This window comes from Larimichthys crocea, chromosome XVII (assembly GCF_000972845.2).
Source record: "Larimichthys crocea isolate SSNF chromosome XVII, L_crocea_2.0, whole genome shotgun sequence".
NCBI classification, from domain to species: Eukaryota; Metazoa; Chordata; class Actinopteri; family Sciaenidae; genus Larimichthys; species Larimichthys crocea.
This window is the reverse complement of record NC_040027.1, coordinates 9,812,278-9,830,967: the sequence shown is the minus strand read 5'-3', so window position 1 is coordinate 9,830,967 and position 18,690 is coordinate 9,812,278. Positions and strand designations below refer to the sequence as shown.

The following is an 18,690-nucleotide window of genomic DNA, read 5'->3' as shown; positions in this document are numbered from 1 at the left end:
CTGCCTGTGTTGTGGAGGAGTGCTGTTATTTATGTGCTTCTTTTATCCACTAAGAGATTTACACGCAGCTCCCTGAAGAGCTCTGTTGTATTCAGACAATATAACTCTCTGACAGATGCAACATGTAGGCTGCTCACGCATTAATTCATATTATATAAGTCTGTGACATCCAGGCGACCGTGAGCTCCAGCGATTAGTCGATTAAGTCGAAATTACATTATTATTTTACATATTCATGTAATGTTTAAAACTGGGTTAAAAACAACAACATTCAGTCAGACACAAAATAAATATAATTGAATAATATTTTTAACCAAAAACACTTCATGAGGCTTTCTGGTCATTTATTTTGTGTAACCACCTGTAACCACTCTGTAAATAGATATATCCCGTATACAGTACATATATGACAAGTGAACCTTCACGTTTTTTAACTCTTCTTTTATTATAAGATAGTGTTATTGCTATGTTGCTTTTTAACCGTTTTATTTTTAACTATTTTTCTACATTCGGCTTTAATTGTTTCACAGTGTTATCAGTTCGGTGGCATGTTTTAGCTCTACAATAAAAAATAAAAAATAAAAAAGTAACACATGTTTCCGCCCGGTCTCGAACCGGGGACCTTTCGCGTGTTAGGCGAACGTGATAACCACTACACTACGGAAACGCTGTATCCCACGGTTCAGTCCTGTAAACTTAAAGTTTGATTGATTATGACAACAAAAGACTTTAAACGAGGATATTAATAAATGAATAGATGTGTATATAACATATATATCCTCTCATAATGTTGGGAAATACCTTTAGTGCGCTGTGTCATTGTAATAAAATAAAGTACCGTCGGTGTCCACCAGGCGGCGACAGTCAAATCTTAAACAGTTAAATGTTTCCGGGTTGTCCCTGTGACGCAGCTGTAAACAATAACATGAGGACAGCTGAAGTTGCGTAACGTCTCTTTATTTAACGGTGCACCGGTTAACACGTTAGTGTTTCTCCGTGTTTCCGTCTTCATGTTGTTCCTCCGGACAGCGGCTCTCAGCCGCAGAGGTCTGACCGCTCTGCGCTGCCTGCCCGCCGGCTACACCGCCTGCAGAGCCGCCGCTGCTACATACATCCAGGGCCAGAGCCCGGAGCCTCGTATCCGAGAATACTTCTACTACATCGACCACCAAGGACAGGTGAGCGTGTCAAACCGACACAAAACAAAAAACTTTAAAACCATCATCTGACATCATCATAACGCTGCTGTGTGCTCGACTTACAGCTGTTCCTCGATGACACCAAAGTGAAGAACTTTGTCACCTGTTTCAAAGGTAAACACGCAGCTTATAAAACAGTTTATAAACATGCATGATCACCATGGATCCCACAGTCAGGAGGAGCTGGCATCAGCTGCAACACATCATGTTTGAGTTTGACAACAGATCAATGAATGAATGAATAACATGTGGCAGCATCATAACAAGAAAAATAAAGTTTGTATGTGGGTTTGAGTCTACGGCACAGAGGCATCAGATATGTCAGGCTTTACATACAAAGACAATACTTTGTTATTGGTTGAGTGAAGTCTGGATATTGTGACTAAAACACTGGGCAACACAATCATTGTTGAGTTAAGTCTGACGGCTGTTTTTAACTCATTTTTTGGGTGCAGAATCCAAAACGGATCTCAGTTTTTCTCTATCACGTCAAGTTTTTGAACTGTAGGATCCCGGTTTTCTTAAAAAATATGAAAAATACTGTACCTAACAGATACGTGCTTGTTTTCACTAAACAAAAGTAACAGTCAATGATCTTTTTGGGGATACCAAATGCCAACTTTTCACGTGTTCCTTTGTTCCACATCTGTAAACTCTCCACACACTGCTTGCACACTTTGTGAGGCTGCTGCCATGTCTTGTTGTCTTGATCACAGAGTTTTACTTTAAAATATGTAAAATATGCTTGTTTGACAAATGCACTGATGTTTGCTTTCCTCTGACTTGGAATGATGAAACTACCACAAATATAGCAAAAGGAGTCAGGGTTGTTTTAGGCGTTTACGACGAGGAGTAGCAGGAGCAGACATGATCTGGAACAAAGGAAATATATACCTATGGAAATCAAACACTAAGATCTTTGAAAACTACAAAAACAGCATCAAACCAAATAGAACTTACAACGGTATGCCCATGGTTACAATATTAAGAGGAAAGCCAGCACAGATCCTCTTCATTCTACTATGCCAGCTTTCTGTTTGCAGATATTGACAGTACTGACCTATTGGGAGCTGCACACACCTCTCACCGCACTGTCTCAACTGTGACTGCATAAACAAGTTGCCACGTCGCTGTAGATGAGTCCAGTCGTGACCAGCTGGCAAGTCTTACTACAGCTGATCAGTGGAACTTTGTTTATCTGGAGGGTCAGCTGTGGAGAAAAAACTTGACGTGCTGGAAAAAAACTGACTGCAATCTTGGAATCAGCATAAAAATCTAACTCAACAGATTTCTTTTTCAAATTGTTCCCCAGTGTAATTAGCAGTAGAGCGAAACTCTTTGAATAACCTGATGTTCCTGATGCTTCATCACCCAGCAGCTCCTCGTCCTCCCTGTTTCTTTGTCACCAGATAAACAGTTCCTGGTCTTCTTCTTCAGTCGGCTGAAGTCGAATCAGAGCGGTCGCTATGAGGAGGACTTCCCCTTCTTGTCCCTGTGTGGCAGGGAGAGGAACTTCCTGCGCTGCGACGACCGTCCTGTGGTCTTCACCCACCTGCTGCAGAGTCCCGCTGGGCTGAAGGGGGTCATGGAGGGTCAGGAGCTGCTGTCGTACTGCGGCGGGGCGGAGAAGCTGTGCGTCCCGTTCCGCCCGGAGGCGCTGTTCATGCACCCCGTCAGTGGACGAGTTTACCACCCCTGCTCGGAGCGCGGAGGGGGGGTCGGCCTCATCAGGTCGGCTCTGGCCATCGAGCTCAGCCCGTTCTTTGTTTATGCTCCAGAGGACGGTCAATCAGGACAGCCCACACACTTCCTCTGGGGGGGTCACAAGCACAAACTGACCAATGAGCTCGCAGGAAGCCTCCCCACTGTGGAGGAGGGCAACGGTCAGCAGGGAGAACTGGGATAATGAGCAGAACTGGTCAAAGGTGTACTGTAGAAAATACTGTAGAGGGAAAGGATGAACAGCTGTGATCACAGAGTGATTTTACTGTTTGAAGCCTGCGCTGATGTGTGCTCCTATCTTAATTATATGACGAGTGAGAAGGAGTTGATTGGCTTTTTGATTCCCTGGAATAACCTGAATCACATTTATGGTTCTGAAGAACTTTCCAGGGTGAAGGATTAACACTCAGAAGGTGTCACCTCACAACATGTTAGACTATATCTGTCATCCTGGAGTGGTTGAGAGACAGAAAGAGGCTGAAAGCTGCTTTTAACATTGGGACAGATTCATGGTGTCTGCAGAGATTTAGTCACACGCAATTCAGATTAAATGTTAATGAACTCAAACCCACAACACTCCCACTCTCTCCTTTGCTGTATTCAGATACGCTGTGTGTCAGCTTGTCTATGTTAGAAAAACAACCACATTTTGAGGATGATTTAAAAAAGAAACCGATATTTACAGTCAGATCATACATTATGTATGACATTACATGTACAGGAAAGTTGACCCAGGCTTGCTCAACTGTGATTGGAGCACAGAGCAAAAGGTGGTGGGGCTGATTAAGGGTCAATTACAGCAGATTTAGCTAAAGAGATGGTTCTACATCAAACTGCAGAATATAACCAGAATATTACATAACCTACAAATATGTAACATATTTATAAAAACAACTAAAGGTGAAACTTTACAGAATATTAAATATGCATTATGGATACACTGGTGTGCTCGCATAGAAAACAGTATTTAATTTTCTTCCACACATACACCAGGAACATTTTCTGGTAACCGACATGTTAAAAAACATTAAGTGTGATCAGTATTTCAGAATAAACTACTGAATTTCAAAGCCTGATCCTTCTTGAATAAAGTGAAAAACTCTGAATTCTGTTTGTCCTGCTGCGTTATTGACCAAAACATATTTTCAGCTGAGCTTGTTACAAACTGTCACATGTAGAGGGGAAAATAACAAAGTACATTTCCTCAAATATGCCACTTTAAGGTACAGAAATATTCCCATTGTGAGCTGTTTAAGTCCACTACATTTATCTACATCAGTTATATGTAGTTTAAATTCATCAGGATCAGTTGTTTTTCATACTGAAGCACATTTTCTGAAGTTATTTGTCTTTTACTAAGTTGCGTTTTGACTTCAGTGGGGGTTTGGAGAAGCTCCAACATAAACAAGAAGACACCACAGGGGAACCTGGATCACCACTGTCTCTGTGAAACTCATCTAAGACAAATTAATGTGTTGACCTGGATGATGACTAACAAGTGCTAATCAAACTAAATGACTTTGCTGCCATCTGAAACTGGGAGTCCAGCCTAGTTCCTCCAAACGCGCGCTGTGTTTGCCTCTCTCCGTCTCTCCAGTAGGTGAGTCAGGACTTCATGTCCCAGAGATCTCGGCATCAGTCAACCTGGAACCAGGGCTTGGATAACATGGCAGCGCCGTCTGGTAACACACGCGGGGTTATGGAGCGGTCTATCCGGGACCGGGCCCCCCCGCTGCTCACGGATCTGTACCAGTTCACCATGGCGTACGCGTACTGGCGGGCCGGCCGGCACCAGGAGCCCGCCGTGTTCGAGCTCTTCTTCAGGGACAATCCGTTCGGCGGCGGCTTCTCGCTTTTCGCCGGACTGCACGACTGCCTGCTGTTCCTGCGGAGCTTCCACTTCACGGACGAAGGTTTGACTTCATTACTCCCACTGTAACTATTTGAAACCAGTGAATTAAAGACATGTTGTTTTTGGTCAGACACGGCTTTTACGCATTCCGTTATGGTTGCGCAATACTTGTGCTGTGACGGCTTTCAGTGGAAAAACGTGAATGTGTTGAATGAACTTGACGTTCAGCTCTGAACTTTGGCCCATAAGAAGAATCTGCAGTGTGCTGTGGACTGTGAAGACAGTTTCATAAACGTGTAGTGCGCACGGGTGAAGCGGTTTGAAGCCTCAGGTCTGAGTCCACACATGCAAATCACAAAGATCTATGAAGGTGTGTGTCAGTCAAACAGGGCAGACCTAAAAATACTTCACTTTGTTATGTGGACAGGGCTGCGCCCCCTTTCACTGTTATCTAACACGTTTTAAAGGTCCTATAGTGTGTATAGATCTAAGTGCTGTTTAAACACAAACTCACTTCTGTAAAATGCAGTTCCTCAAACGTCCACTTGAAGCTGGATCCAGAAGAGAGTCAGTCTCCATAAGTCCCCATGTTAACCAGCGGAAATAAACATGTTTACAGCCTGGTACAAAAAACAGTTTTGGTCTCTGTAGCTAATTTCCCCGTCCATGACAACTGTACTGAGGGTGAATTTATATACAACTCACCTGTTCAGGTTATATTAAGGCTTAAAGTTATGAGTCATTAAAGGTGTAGCTGCTTCCTGTCAGGTGTAGTCATCCACGACCGGTTAGATTGTTTCCAGATTTCATTCAACCCGCCTCAGCTCCACCCACGCTCCACGTCAAGGACGTCAAGACTACGGTGTTCATTTTAGGACATCCTCAGATCTGAGACTCAGGTGTCAGACTCAAACGACGTTTCATGTGAGGACGAGGCCGTTTTGTCTGAAGATGACAAAGGTTTTTCTGAGACTGCGACTCTGATGCCTTTTCGTTTGAGTCTGAGACCTGAGGATGTCCTAAAATGAACACCGTACAAGATAGAGACAGCCAGAGCCGCCACACTTAGTTTCACAACAGTCCTTCAGAAACCTGTGGGTGACATCACAGAGAGTACCTAACACAGACTGTACCTACAGCCCACCCAGACCCACTGTCCAGTTAGGATGCAATATCTGTGGTTGGCCATGTGTCACTCAGCCAATCATAAGAGAGGTTTATTAATATACAAGGAGAGAGGAGCATGTTTTTTTTATTCCTTGATGATTAAAACAACAAACATATGTTCTCTTGGATATCAAAACTTCAAATAAAAGTAATAAAAGTGTAAATATGGGACCTTTAAAGTTGAATCTGTCAAATAAATAAATGTAGTGAAGAAAAAAGTAGAATATGTCACTCTGAACTGGTAAATACTCGACTTAAGTACATGTACCAGGGTCGGTTAAGTACTTAAGTAGGATTTGTGAATATTTAACATGGTTGAATTGGTATTTTTTGTTAAGTAAAGGATCTTAATAGAGTAATATAAGAATCTTAAAGTGTTCAACTAAAGTAAAAGTACCTAAATTGTACTTAAATGAAGTACTAAGTTACTTTCCACTATTGTAACCAGCTGTTACGGCCACACTCAGCATGTTTTGTTCACCAGTCGCACCAGAGAAGTGTGTTAGCTGCCGGATTAGATTAACTGTACAGAAAGTTATTAGATTTAGTGTGTGTGGGAGGGAAAGGGAAGGCACGTGATCGACACATGTTTGTATAACAGCACATGTGTGTGTGTGTGCTAATGACATGCTGATCCAGATGTGGAGTTCCTGCGCTCCGTCCTGCCCCCGGCCACCGACCCAGACTTCTTCAAATTCCTGCGAGGCCTGGACTGCTCCGGCGTCACACTCCGCTCCGTCCCAGAGGGAACTGTGGTGTTTGCGAGGGTGAGCTGAAGGTCAAAGGTCACATAGGGTCTGTTTGTAGGGGGGTCGGAGGGAGTAACTTGTGCTGCATGTGTGAAACATCTGCAGGTGCCTCTGATGGAGGTGGCAGGTCCACTGGCTGTGGTTCAGCTGCTGGAGACCAGTTTACTGTGTCTTGTTAACTACGCCAGGTAACAACTGACACACACACACACACACACAGAAAAAACAGATGATCCGCTCAACATACCTGAACTAAAACGACCTAGCAGTCAAGTGACATTACAGGTTTGATGACAAGCTCTCTCTACTGCTGTTTCTAACTTTAGTCCAGGCTGCACAAATAACAAAAAAACAAAAAGTCAAAAACAAATCATTTTACAGTGATAATTAAACAGAAAAAAAGCAGCAAATCCTCATATTAGAGAAACTTGAACCGGCTCGGTTTGTCATGCAGGTAGAAATATTCAGGTCCTTTACTCAGGGAGAGTTTGAATGAGGTAAAACTTCTCAGTCAGTGTGTTAGTCACAGCAGACGGCGGTCAGAGAGAGGAGGACCAACACAGAAGAAAAACATGTTTTAGTCACATAAAAAAATCTAAATCTGTTTACGTGTACGTTATAGAGAGCGTGTTCCCACCAGTCGCCCAGTGTGCTACCCCAAGTGTGTTCTCGCTGACACTGCTCACTCTCGTCATTCACTCTCCAGCTCGCTCAACCATGAGCTGGGCAGGAGGAGCAATCTTTGAACGGCGTGCTGACCGCTTCATTTCAATTTAATCGTGTCTTATAATCATATAGGTACAATTATAGTTAATTGTATTTTCCATTGATTCAGTTGAGTGTAGTTTATATAAATAGTATGATATAGAATAGTAATAATGTAGCAATCCTGTATGTAAAAGGACTCACTGCAATAAAATACTCCTTGTCAGCTGGATGTTGTTGTACAACCCTGTATTGTAGAATAATAAATAAATTAACCTTCATAATCATAAGTCGGTTGGCCACAGTTTTGCATTTTATATCACTCTATTGGCTCACTCTATATATCTATCACTCTATAACACGTGAAACAGCTTTTTTCCCTCTCTCTCTTCTCTGCTGTCAGTCTGGTGTGCAGTAACGCTGCACGTTTCCGACTGGCGGCCGGTCCCAGCAGGAGGCTTCTGGAGATGGGCCTCAGGAGGGCTCAGGGACCGGATGGAGGGCTCACCGCCTCGCGATACACACACATTGGAGGTGAACGCTGTGTGGTCTGTCTAAACATTCATGTTCACTCAGTTCTTCTCCATGTTTGTATTCGCGTTAGCTACAATTAGTTATTTTAAATCAACAGAAGTGTTCGCAGCAAATTCTTTTTCTAGAGGCCCTGAAATGAACTCTACAGGTGTGTTGCCTCGGGCTCAGTGTGTCTCGGTAATGTTGACACACCCACAGACTGACACTACCTGATCTGCCTTCCAGGGTTCGATCTCACCAGTAACGTTCAGGCTGGTTTCCTGTTTGGGATCCCTGTCGCAGGGACGATGGCACACTCGTATGTTACTTCCTTCACCTCCCTGGAGGAGGTCTGGCCACAAGTGAGTACTCATGCAACATCTTTTAATTTAGATCATTTACAATAACTAATAAGACCAACACACACGTCATTTAGTTTGTAAGTTTAGAGCTCAGTCTCCATGAGAAAACATTTCTGTCAGTGATCACCTGGATCATTTAGATGTAACACGCAGCTTAAATGTCAATGTTTTATGTTTCTGCTCAGACTCTAGTGGCACTGAACGGGGACCCCGATCCCGTCGACTTCATTTCGTTGACGAAGGGCTGGCTGAGTCGCGTGTGTGAGCTCCTGAGGGCGGAGCCTGGGAAGATCCGCGAGGGCGAGTTGGCTGGCTTCTTGTCCTACGCCATCACCTACCCTCAGAACTTCCTCCCTGTGATCGACAGCTACAGTGTTGGCTGGTAACTAGTGATGTTGTGTCGATCAGATGTGTCATATTTGGGGGGCTGTGTTTACAGAATATAATATTCATAACAGGTGACAAATTTTACCCGGTGACAAACATTAAGAATAACTTTTACTAGCAGGTGTCGGTCGTGTTCAGTCAGGGTCGGGGTGAATCTGTGATACAGTTGTTGATTGATCAGTTAAACTCATTTCTTTTCATTAATGACAGGACATGTTTTATTAATATCACGTGTATTGGATGATGATTCGTGTGATTTCAGTAGTGGGCTGTTGAACTTCTGCGCTGTGGCCTTGGCGCTGTGTGAACTCGGCTACAGGCCTGTAGGAGTTCGTCTGGACAGCGGGGACCTCTGCAGGCAGTCGGTTGATGTTCGACGTGTGTTCAGACTCTGCAGAGAGCAGTGAGTGTGTGTGTGTGTGCGTGTGCATCAATATGTCTGTTCCTTTTCAAACCTCCTTTTGTTCTTCAGTTTCTCCACCTCTGCCTTCGATTCGCTGATCATCGTTGGGACCAATAACATCTCAGAGCAAAGCATGGACGAGCTTAACAAGATGGTAAATGAACTGAACACGAACAGTGTCGTCCTCTCTGCCTTCAGCTTCCTTCCCCCTGATGTTCTGTGAATCGCTGTTTCAGGAGAACGAGATCGACGTGGTCGGTGTTGGAACACATCTGGTCACCTGCACAAAGCAGCCCTCGCTGGGCTGTGTGTATAAGGTAAAAGGACAAAAGAGCACGTCTAAACGCCCCCAACTCACGTCTCCTCTCATGTTAACATGTGTATGGTGCCATTTCTGTGTGTGTGTGTGTGTGTGTGTTAGCTGGTGGAGGTGAGGGGGAGGCCCAGGATGAAGATCAGCGAGGACCCAAAGAAGAGCACTGTGCCTGGGAGGAAAAGCGTGTACAGGCTGGTTGACGCTGAGGGTGAGAATTCATCTCCACTACTTTAATTTCAGATTAATTTCTTAACAGGCTGATATTAAAACAAAATATTACAGGAAATGAAAAACTTATTTTAATATGGTTTCATATGTTTTTAAATGAATTAATCATTCTTCTGTTTACCACTAGAGGGAGGTCACGTACCGTCAGTGGTACCATTAGTTTGAGGCCCAGTTCAGTTGACAGTAAACAGTCTTCTGTTGTTGTCTGTAACAAACACTGACCGTCTTCCCCACCCGCCAACCCAGGACAGGATGGTCATTTCATTTATCTTCTGTACTCCACCTGTAGCTGTCTGACCATGAGCCCTGACGTCCTTGGTCACTCTGATTCAGCGGGACACTCTAAACTCTAAAACACCTCAGTGTGCTCATGTTTCATCGGTTACCTGTTTGTTTACGTACTTCCCTCTGTTTCCTCCCCTGTTTGCAGGCCATCCTTTTCTCGACCTGGTGTGTCTCGCTGTGGAGTCTCCTCCGGTGGCAGGAGTCTCTCTGAGCTGCTACCCTCTGGGATCTAATGACTCCCCTGCCTCAGTCACTCCAGCTCAGGTCACCTGTCTGCGCCAGGAAGTGTTTATCAAAGGACAGGTGAGGACAGACCTGAAATCCTCACAACATGAACTACTTTGTGGCTTATCGCAAAAGGTCTGTCGGGACTCTTGTGGACTTGCAGTAGACACTCTGGGCTTCATGGGGAGGACACACCCATGAAGTCTGCAATTTGGATTCAACCTCATTCTCCCTCTCTCTCTGTCTCTCTACACTCATTACATGAACACACTTGAAAGCAGCAAGTTCAGGGATGTTTGGGGGGTTTGTTAATGTCAGCTGAGCTAAACGCCGCCCCTTCATAACTATTTTCTGAACCGTACAAAAGAAGACAATACTGCAGGACGGTGTAGGAGTCTAATCTTTCTCGGTGTGTGTGTCCCACTCTTTCTAGGTCACACACCCTCTGTGCAGCGCTGCAGAAACTAGAGCAAAGGTCCAGAGCTCCCTGCAGACTGTGCACCCTCGACACAAGAGGCTGCATGAGCCAGACTCTTACACAGTGAGTCTCACACACACAGAATCTGGACTGGATACACAAAGACAGAACACAGACGCAGAAGCCCCAAATGTTTTTTGATTTCTTATCTGTGGCGTTCTCTTCCACCAGGTGGCGCTGTCAAAGAAACTCCATCACCTGGTCACGGAGACTCAGAAAGGAAGCTCCAACAGCAGCAACTTTCTCTTAGCCAATTAAAGCCAGGATTATCTTTAGTTTACAACTCTCCTGCTGTCATCGACTACTCTTTTTTTTTTTGTTGTCTTTTTACTGACACGCTTTTCAAAAGTACCTCATTGTGTAATGAAACCTAACAGTGTTAACACTCTGCAGACACAGGAATGTGACGCGGCCTGTGTGCCGTTCAAAGATAATGTCTATAACAGTTATTTTACGAGGAGTTTTGTACTCTGCGGGGACGGATGGAAGTAAATAAAACAGAGACAACAGAACGTCCGTCCAACTTTAACGTTTTTTTTTGTTTTTTTTCCTGCTGGAAACTCTGATGGTTTCAACAAGAAACTGTAACGATGATGATAAAGCGGCTGTGGAGCACAGTCACACACACTGTCTATGTGGACAGATCAATGTGAACATCTAAATAAGCTATTAAACAGCCCTGACCTTCGTTCTCTCTCTTTATCTCTTTTTTATTTGGTGATCGCTGCTAAAACTCAAAACTACAACCTGTTAGTTCTCAAACTGTGTTACTCCAACTAAGACAACGACGAATAATTAAGTTCTGATTGCTGTTAAAGGTTTGTAGTCAGTCAAACTTCATTCACGCAACCTCATGTTACGTGAATCCATTTTAAAGTTAACGCACTCTCCTTTTTTCCCAGTTGACTCCAACATTTAATCAGCTGTCCGTCGGCTCACGACCAACCTTTCCACAAAAATCTGTGAATCTGTAATCAGCAAGTCACTCCCTTTGCCCCCGATGGTATATAATTGAAGCCTCGGTGGGATATAATTAGTGAGTCTGTGAAGTGAAGTGACTGCAGTTTAATTTAATGGCCATCAGGGGGCACGTCCACTGGCTGCAAAAAGAAGTCAGATTGTATTGTGCTTTATGTAGAGATGAGCTGACTTTTCAGTTGATTTATTACCTCAGTTAACAGTTTCCTCATTAGTTTACGGCTTCAGTCTCTAGTTTTAAGTCTTCTTCCATGCGTGTGATGTTGATTTTGTAAATTATGGTCCCATTCATTCATCAAGTCCACCTCGACACAGAGATCAAATTGTCAAACCAGGCAGTGCTGATCATATGTGAATCCAGATTCTGTTCTCTCCATAGATGTTACCACAAACATATTTTAGTTTCTCGTTTCTCATCCAAATATGGTAACTTCTGGCTCCAAAAAATCCCTAAATGGTGACGTCCAAAATGCCAAACTCGAGATCATTGTTCATTGTGACGTGACAGTAGGTTTAAACTGAAACAAAAACTGCACTCATTTTCACCAAAACATCAGAATATCTTTGACATAATACTTCTTTAATGTAACTTCTTCTGTTGCACACATTTAAACTTCTTTCCAGTTCCTGAGCTGACCATATTTGGAGTTTTAAAGGTACCTACAACTATTTGAACTTCAGTTTTGGACTTGAATTCCAGGCTCAGGAGGATTCAGTGACACTCCTCTTCATTGAATCTCTTTTCTACAACACTCTCCACCCTCCTGCCTCTCGGCTGCAGGACATGTGAGAAGTGTTTCCTCGGATTCTGATTGGCTGCGCGCAGACCAGGGGTAGTACACCCAGCAGACATATGGTGCAGATTAAACATGGAGAGACTGTGATGTCATCCATGACGGTTTCATCAACACTCAGAGTTCATAGCTGCCTACGGGCAGACGTTCTGCTTTTATTTTGGAAAAACTCAGAAGAACTTTTACTTGAGTAACTGTAACAGTTACACCAATGTAAGCATGTAATGTAACTAAGTACATTTACTCAAATAAGTACAGAATTGAGGTACTACTTGAGTATTTCCAGGTTTTGAAAACAGGCTTTTACTTGTAGTATTTATGTTATTAGTACTTTTACTAAAGTAAAGAATCTGAGATCAATCGAATCTGTGGGGGAGTGTTGTGCCAGAACAGGAGCTGGGCGAGCGGACAATGTAACCAAGCTGTCCATATTTACCACAGTGGGATTACACTCTGAAACTGGGGGTGCAGGCAATGTGCCTCATTATTATTATTATTATTATTATTATATCATATTCTGTAAATCCAACCTACTATAACACAAAGAAAACACAACAAGGAAACATAATCTGTGTAGTTTCCTTCAGATTATTTATTTATTGTCTGACCCCTCTCCTCCTCTTTGACTCCTTCAGCCCTGGAGGAATAAAAACCTCCTTTCTTCAAGCCTCGTCCTCCATGGCTGCAGATCTCCTGGAGACCCGAGGAGGTCGCTCTGCTCTCTGCCTCCTCCTCCTCCTCCTCCTCCTCTCCGTTACGACTCTCTCCCCTCCACTCCCCTCATCCTCCCTCAGATATACTACAGCACAGAGAAGAGAGAGAGAGAGAGAAAAAATCTGATCAAGCTTTTCCGGTCTCCGAGCCCTAATTTCCTCTCAAGACCTCTGGCGTTTGGAGCTGAGAGGACGCGCAGACACGGAGATCCTGGACGCGGGTGGAGACTCTGGAGCGGGTATCAGCGCGCCTCCTGGACGGTGACTCCTGCGTCGGATAATGCATCCTGTCCGCGGTGTAACGTGCCCGGGAAGGAGGAGTGTGTGAGGGGAGAGGAGAGCAGAATGGTTCGGCGGATGAGAGCGCACACGGTTCTCGCCGCGGCCGCTCCGCGTCTCTCCGTCTCCGTGAAGCCGCCACAGAGCGCCGGCCGGTTCCCGTCCCCGTCTCCGTCCTCCTCTCCGCTGCCACGCTGCACCCACCTCCGGGTATTTGCCCGACTCGTCATTACATAACTCGGCGTCTTTTGTCGCCGGGAGGAGGAGGAGGAGGAGAAGAGGCAGACGCATCTCGTCCACCGCCCGAGCAGCAGGAGCTGCGAGCGGCATCAGCAGGAGGCGACGACGCGGCGCGTTTTGGACTGAAAAGCCGGACTGTGCTTCGCCTTTGCTGTCGTGGACTGAAGGACTCACACAGGAGGACGCAGAGAGGGTGGAAACCTGAGTCCAGCGGTGATGAGAGCTCACTACGAGTGGATTTCGCTGGTGTGCTGCCAGAAGCATCTGGAAAGGATAACACAGGGATACACTCCCCCTCCAGAGGACCAGGGGATAATTCACATCTCAGACGTTTCCAGTGTTTCAGCTCTGAGGTCTTGTGTTTTAATGTGAAACTGGTGGGTTCATAACAAGATTTCCGCTTGGCACCAGTTGGTTTGGACATGTTTGGATAACTGGTGCATCCAGTGATCTGTGATTCAAAGATCCTCACCCAGAAACCAGTCCAGATTTCTGCAAGGTTTCCTCGTAGCTATGCAGTGAAGATGTGTGCAGCCAGGTTCAGTGGCTGCCTCAATGGCTGTGCCGAGGAGGCCGCCGCCGCCGGTGCTGGTGGTGGTGGTGCAGCAGCAGCAGGGGCTCCTGGTCCGGTCACAGCCTCCAGGATGCTGGACTGGACAGAGGCCGGTCCCCGCATCCTCCACAGTCTGGAGATGGGGACGGTGATGACCATCTTCTACCAGAAGAAGTCCCAACGGCCCGAGAGGAGAACCTTCCAGATAAAGCAGGACATGCGGCAGATCGTGTGGAGCAGAAACCCGGACAAAATAGAAGGAGAGCGTGAGTATTTCCAGAAAACATGAAGTGATTACTGAGTGGGCCTACTGGGCACAAACCCAGGGGGGGCCCTGACCCTTCGGGGTCCTTGGCTTGTGCACACAGAGCCTCCATATGAAGTGACTGTTGACATTTCCTGCTGGGATGTCCTGATCTGTTAATACAGAGTATCTGCCAACTGAATCAAATCCAATATTTGTTTTTTTGCCTTCATGTTACAGCCGCGCAGCAGACAGAGGCTGCTACAGTAACATTAGTGAGGTATGTGGCAGTAAGCTTCATCTGCAGAGTGAATTAAACACTTTAGTTAAACTGCAGGTTTTAAAACCAACAGCAACACCCGAGACTCCTGTCACAAAATGACTAGAATGAGCTGCAAAACGACCACAGAGAGACATAAAATGATTAGAACAAAACTCAAAAGCACTACAGAGAGGCCAGAACAACCACAAAGACAAACAAAATGACCGCAGAGAACTCAAAACAGCAACAAAGATACAGAAAACGACTACAAAAAGACACAAAAAGGCTACAAATGAACCAAAACAACTACAAAGAAACATAAAACAACTACAAAGACAAACAAAATGAACTACAAAGAAACATAAAACAACTACAAAGACAAACAAAATGACCCCTGAGAACTCAAAACAACAACAAAGATACAGAAAACGACTACAAAAGACACAAAAAGGCTACAAATTATCCAAAAACAACTACAAAGAAACATAAAACAACTACAAAGACAAACAAAATGACCACTGAGAACTCAAAACAACAACAAAGTTAAAGAAAACAACTACAAAAAGACACAAATAAACCAAAACAACTAAAGAAGAAACGTAAAACGACTACAAAAGACACAAAAAGGCTACAAATTATCCAAAAACAACTACAAAGAAACATAAAACAACTACAAAGACAAACAAAATGACCACTGAGAACTCAAAACAACAACAAAGATAAAGAAAACAACTACAAAAAGACACAAATAAACCAAAACAACTAAGAAGAAACGTAAAACGACTACAAAGAGACTTAAAAGCACCACAGAGGGATCAAAACAACCACAAAGAGACACAAAGTTAAATCATCATCTGTCCGTGCACAAAACACAACATATTAACTTAACAACATAATAAGAACATTGCATTGTTGCGTCTCCGTCACATACACTGTACACACGTCGTTTTCACCTTCCTCGCGTCATTTGTGTTGCGCGTCGGTCACAGATCCTCTATCGAAAGATGCTGAAACGTCAGCCGAGGCTGAAGTGTCAGAGAACATGCTGACAAATGCAGAAATAAAACACCAGGGACGGTTTCTTCTTCTTCTGTGTCCGCGCGTTTTAAAGCGGTGGTTCTCGACCAAACCCAAAGCATTGTCTCCTGGTCATCCTTACATCATCACAGAACTGCTGATGCAGGGAAATTACGCTCTACAGTGTTGTTTTGAGGCTTCTTCTGAATGAGTGTGACTGCTTGTGACATGTAGCTGTGGTGGCCTGCCCCCTCCCCTCCTATCTTGACCTGAACTTGCTGCTGAGGCCTCCTCGGCGGACAGACGGATCACGACCCACTGACCTCTGCTTCCTCCGTGTCAGCCTCCCAGTAACTCTCCAGACGTTAGAGCATGCATGCTGCTGCCACATGGATCCATGAGTCCTCGCCCTGCCCCGAGCTTCCTGTCTCCCTGACTGACTGACTGGTTGTGGGCTGAGGCGACCGAGGCAGCCTGCTGGAGCGGAGTCAAGTGGCAGTGGTGCACTGGAAGCAGTGGGCTGTTGTCGTGCCGTTGAACCGGCCTGTTGGAGCACCGTGCTGCCTGTCTGGGGTGTGGAGGCTATTGTCTGCGCCCTGGATTTTGTGGCCTGGGGGGAGGATTTGTTACAGTGTCTGTTAGCACCGAGGAAACTTATGGCATTCACAACTGGCATGATAGAGTTTCCTTCTGTCTGCCATGTGTTATTCTAACTCTCAGACTTTATGGTAGACTCCTCCCCTACGAGATAGAAATAGGTTTACTGAGAAGTCTGTCAGATTCGGTTCCCATCACTCCGCTGAAGGTGATTCTTTCTAATAAAACATCTTCAACTCATATGCAGGGTTTCTAAAAACACACTGTGAGGAGAGAAACGAGGGCGAAAGGACGAACACGTATGCACGAAAACAGAATCTACAGATAAAAACTGACGAACGCGCGCGTTGTTGCCAGTATTTAGCCGACTATTGCTAACGTAGCCTTTATCTTATGCTGAGTCATTAATCTACAAATCAGGAGACATTGTTTATGTTGCATTTTAATTTTCTAATTTGAATTATCGTCATATAGATTGTATGTACAGCGAGGTATAACTTATGCAATCAGAGAACGAGTCTGTGAAGATAAAAACTGGATTATTCCATTTCCATTATTCCCATTACTCAAATAACACGTAAAAAATGTGGAAAATTCAGAATTATGTTGTCATTCTCTGCATTATCATTTTTAATGTTGTCCCTTACAGGCTCCCAAACCAAAACACAGAGCTGGAGAGAAGCAGCAGCCAAGTAGCATTGGTTAAATTATTATGTAACGTAATGTTAACATTATGTATAACAAGTTATTTGTATAAGAAAGCAGCCTTTATGTATGTTTTTATCCCAACTCATAGACTATAAGATGTGGACATAGTCTCGCATGCATGGGTGGAGCTGAGGTGGACTGAATGAAGCCCGGTTTCTCAAACAAGTCACCTGTAACAACACCCACCTGTCAATCAAAGCGTCCACGCTCTTAATCCTGCATAACTTTAAGCCTTAATATAATGTGAACAGGTGAGTTGTATATAAATTCACCCTCAGTACAGTTGTCATGAACGGGGAAATTAGCTACAGAGACCAAAACAGTTTTTTGTACCAGGCTGTAAACATGTTTATTTCTGCTGTGAAGTTGGACATTTGAACATGGGGACTTATGGAGACTGACTCACTTCTGGAGCCAGCCTCAAGTGGACGTTTGAGGAACTGCAGTTTTTTGCACTTGTGGAGGTTGCTGCTTGTTCCAGCTCATATCGGTCGTGCACATACTTTTCTGCATGTGTTGTCACATCGGTGAAGATGTTTTCTTAATTTCCGTGTGTGTGTTTTGAACTTCCAGTGTTCTTAGCTCTTATAGGGCCACTGCAGTTTTCTTTTTCCATCTCCAGTAACCCCCCTCCTCTGTCGTCTCTATGAAAGCTCAGAGATTAATGGCCGGTGCTCTCACGCAGGTGTTGTTTCTGCTCAGGGAGCTCCATCAATTATTTATCCATCATCATAAACCGCATAAACGGCGCCTACGATAATCCGAAGGGACAACAACTTCGAGACGGAGCATGCACGAAACCACAGCAAACACCTCCACCGCTCATTCAGGCCGAATCTACACAATGTCAGGCTGATGAAAACACAGCTCACACACACACACACACACACACACACACACACACACACAGACGCTTTCATAACCCACAAACGCCCCTTTACAAACAACCTCCCTCTGGACAAACCCACCAGCACATTCCAGGAACTCAGCGGGTCTCTCCTTCACTTTATCTCCCACAGCTCTATCTCTCTGCTCCCTCCTCCTCCTCCTCCTCCTTCTCTCGCCTCCACATTTTCCTCCTCCAGCTGTCCTTTCCCAATTTCCTCCCCACCCACACACCCACCTAAACACCCTTCTCATTTTCTCTGACCTCCCACTACACTTTCTCGCTCACTTTCTTTCGCTTTCTTTTTGAATTTTAAGGTCATTCATCCCGATGCTTTGGTCTTTTGTTCTCAGAAGTCTCGCTCATATTTATCTAAATGACCCCCTCGCTCTGTCTCCTCGTCTCCTCCCTCTTCTCTCCTGTTTTTCCTTCCTTTGTTTTTGTTGCATGATACTTTTTTTTTTCCTAGTGTTTGCTTTAAAATAAAGTTTCTTCCTCGGCTTTGCCACACACACACACACGCGCACTTGAAATCAGTGTTTTTCTTTGAGATGAGCGCGTTGGAAAACATTTTGAGGTATTAAATCCTGAGAGCACAGGAAGTGTGGGGTTATCAGGGAGTGTCTCGCTTCCCGTCTCAGATTGAAGGACTGGCTCGCTGCAGGAAAACAAAAGGTCCAGCATCTTCTGCAGGAAGCAGAGACACGGACCACAAATGAGACGCTGGATGCTGGAGATACTCAGGGTGGTTTGCACCAATGAGGAACACAATTAGGGTTAACCAAAGCGTGCTCAAACTTGGCTAAAAATGTTAAACACATCTTTTAG

General features: G+C 44.6%; 3 protein-coding genes and 1 non-coding gene across 4 annotated transcripts in view; 3 read left to right on the top strand and 1 right to left on the bottom strand.

Moving 5' to 3' along the window:
- Positions 1–594: 594 nt before the first annotated feature.
- On the bottom strand, positions 595–667 carry trnav-aac (transfer RNA valine (anticodon AAC)). Its single transcript has one exon. It is a non-coding gene; the product is annotated as a tRNA-Val (tRNA).
- A 152-nt stretch (positions 668–819) lies between these two features.
- cxviih8orf82 (chromosome XVII C8orf82 homolog) lies at positions 820–3,589 on the top strand. The gene is made up of 3 exons (XM_019277498.2): positions 820–1,178; positions 1,265–1,313; positions 2,609–3,589. Exons 1-3 carry the CDS (start codon positions 1,011–1,013, stop codon positions 3,103–3,105), a joined length of 714 nt encoding a protein of 237 aa, XP_019133043.2. The 5' UTR covers positions 820–1,010; the 3' UTR covers positions 3,106–3,589.
- Positions 3,590–4,133: 544 nt separating this feature from the next.
- naprt (nicotinate phosphoribosyltransferase) lies at positions 4,134–11,278 on the top strand. Its single transcript, XM_019277497.2, has 13 exons — positions 4,134–4,834; positions 6,580–6,707; positions 6,795–6,877; positions 7,798–7,928; positions 8,154–8,269; positions 8,455–8,651; positions 8,919–9,059; positions 9,129–9,213; positions 9,296–9,376; positions 9,481–9,583; positions 10,034–10,191; positions 10,547–10,654; positions 10,763–11,278. Exons 1-13 carry the CDS (start codon positions 4,537–4,539, stop codon positions 10,847–10,849), a joined length of 1,716 nt encoding a protein of 571 aa, XP_019133042.1. The 5' UTR covers positions 4,134–4,536; the 3' UTR covers positions 10,850–11,278.
- Positions 11,279–12,985: 1,707 nt separating this feature from the next.
- The window catches only part of LOC104927718 (1-phosphatidylinositol 4,5-bisphosphate phosphodiesterase gamma-1), a 28,958-nt gene continuing 23,253 nt past the window's right edge, over positions 12,986–18,690 (top strand). Inside the window, exon 1 of the mRNA XM_019277496.2 lies at positions 12,986–14,414. Within this exon, the coding sequence (XP_019133041.1) occupies positions 14,120–14,414 (295 nt within the window). The 5' untranslated portion in view covers positions 12,986–14,119. The remainder of the gene's footprint in view (positions 14,415–18,690) is intronic.

Bases quoted from the DNA above. Each gene is read 5' to 3' on its own strand.
- cxviih8orf82 (XM_019277498.2), top strand. From the start codon at position 1,011: ATGTTGTTCCTCCGGACAGCGGCTCTCAGCCGCAGAGGTCTGACCGCT. The intron at 1,179-1,264 runs GTGAGCGTGTCA...CTCGACTTACAG, and splicing joins ACATCGACCACCAAGGACAG to CTGTTCCTCGATGACACCAA. The intron at 1,314-2,608 runs GTAAACACGCAG...CTTTGTCACCAG, and splicing joins CTTTGTCACCTGTTTCAAAG to ATAAACAGTTCCTGGTCTTC.
- naprt (XM_019277497.2), top strand. From the start codon at position 4,537: ATGTCCCAGAGATCTCGGCATCAGTCAACCTGGAACCAGGGCTTGGAT. The intron at 8,270-8,454 runs GTGAGTACTCAT...GTTTCTGCTCAG, and splicing joins TGGAGGAGGTCTGGCCACAA to ACTCTAGTGGCACTGAACGG. The intron at 10,192-10,546 runs GTGAGGACAGAC...CACTCTTTCTAG, and splicing joins AAGTGTTTATCAAAGGACAG to GTCACACACCCTCTGTGCAG.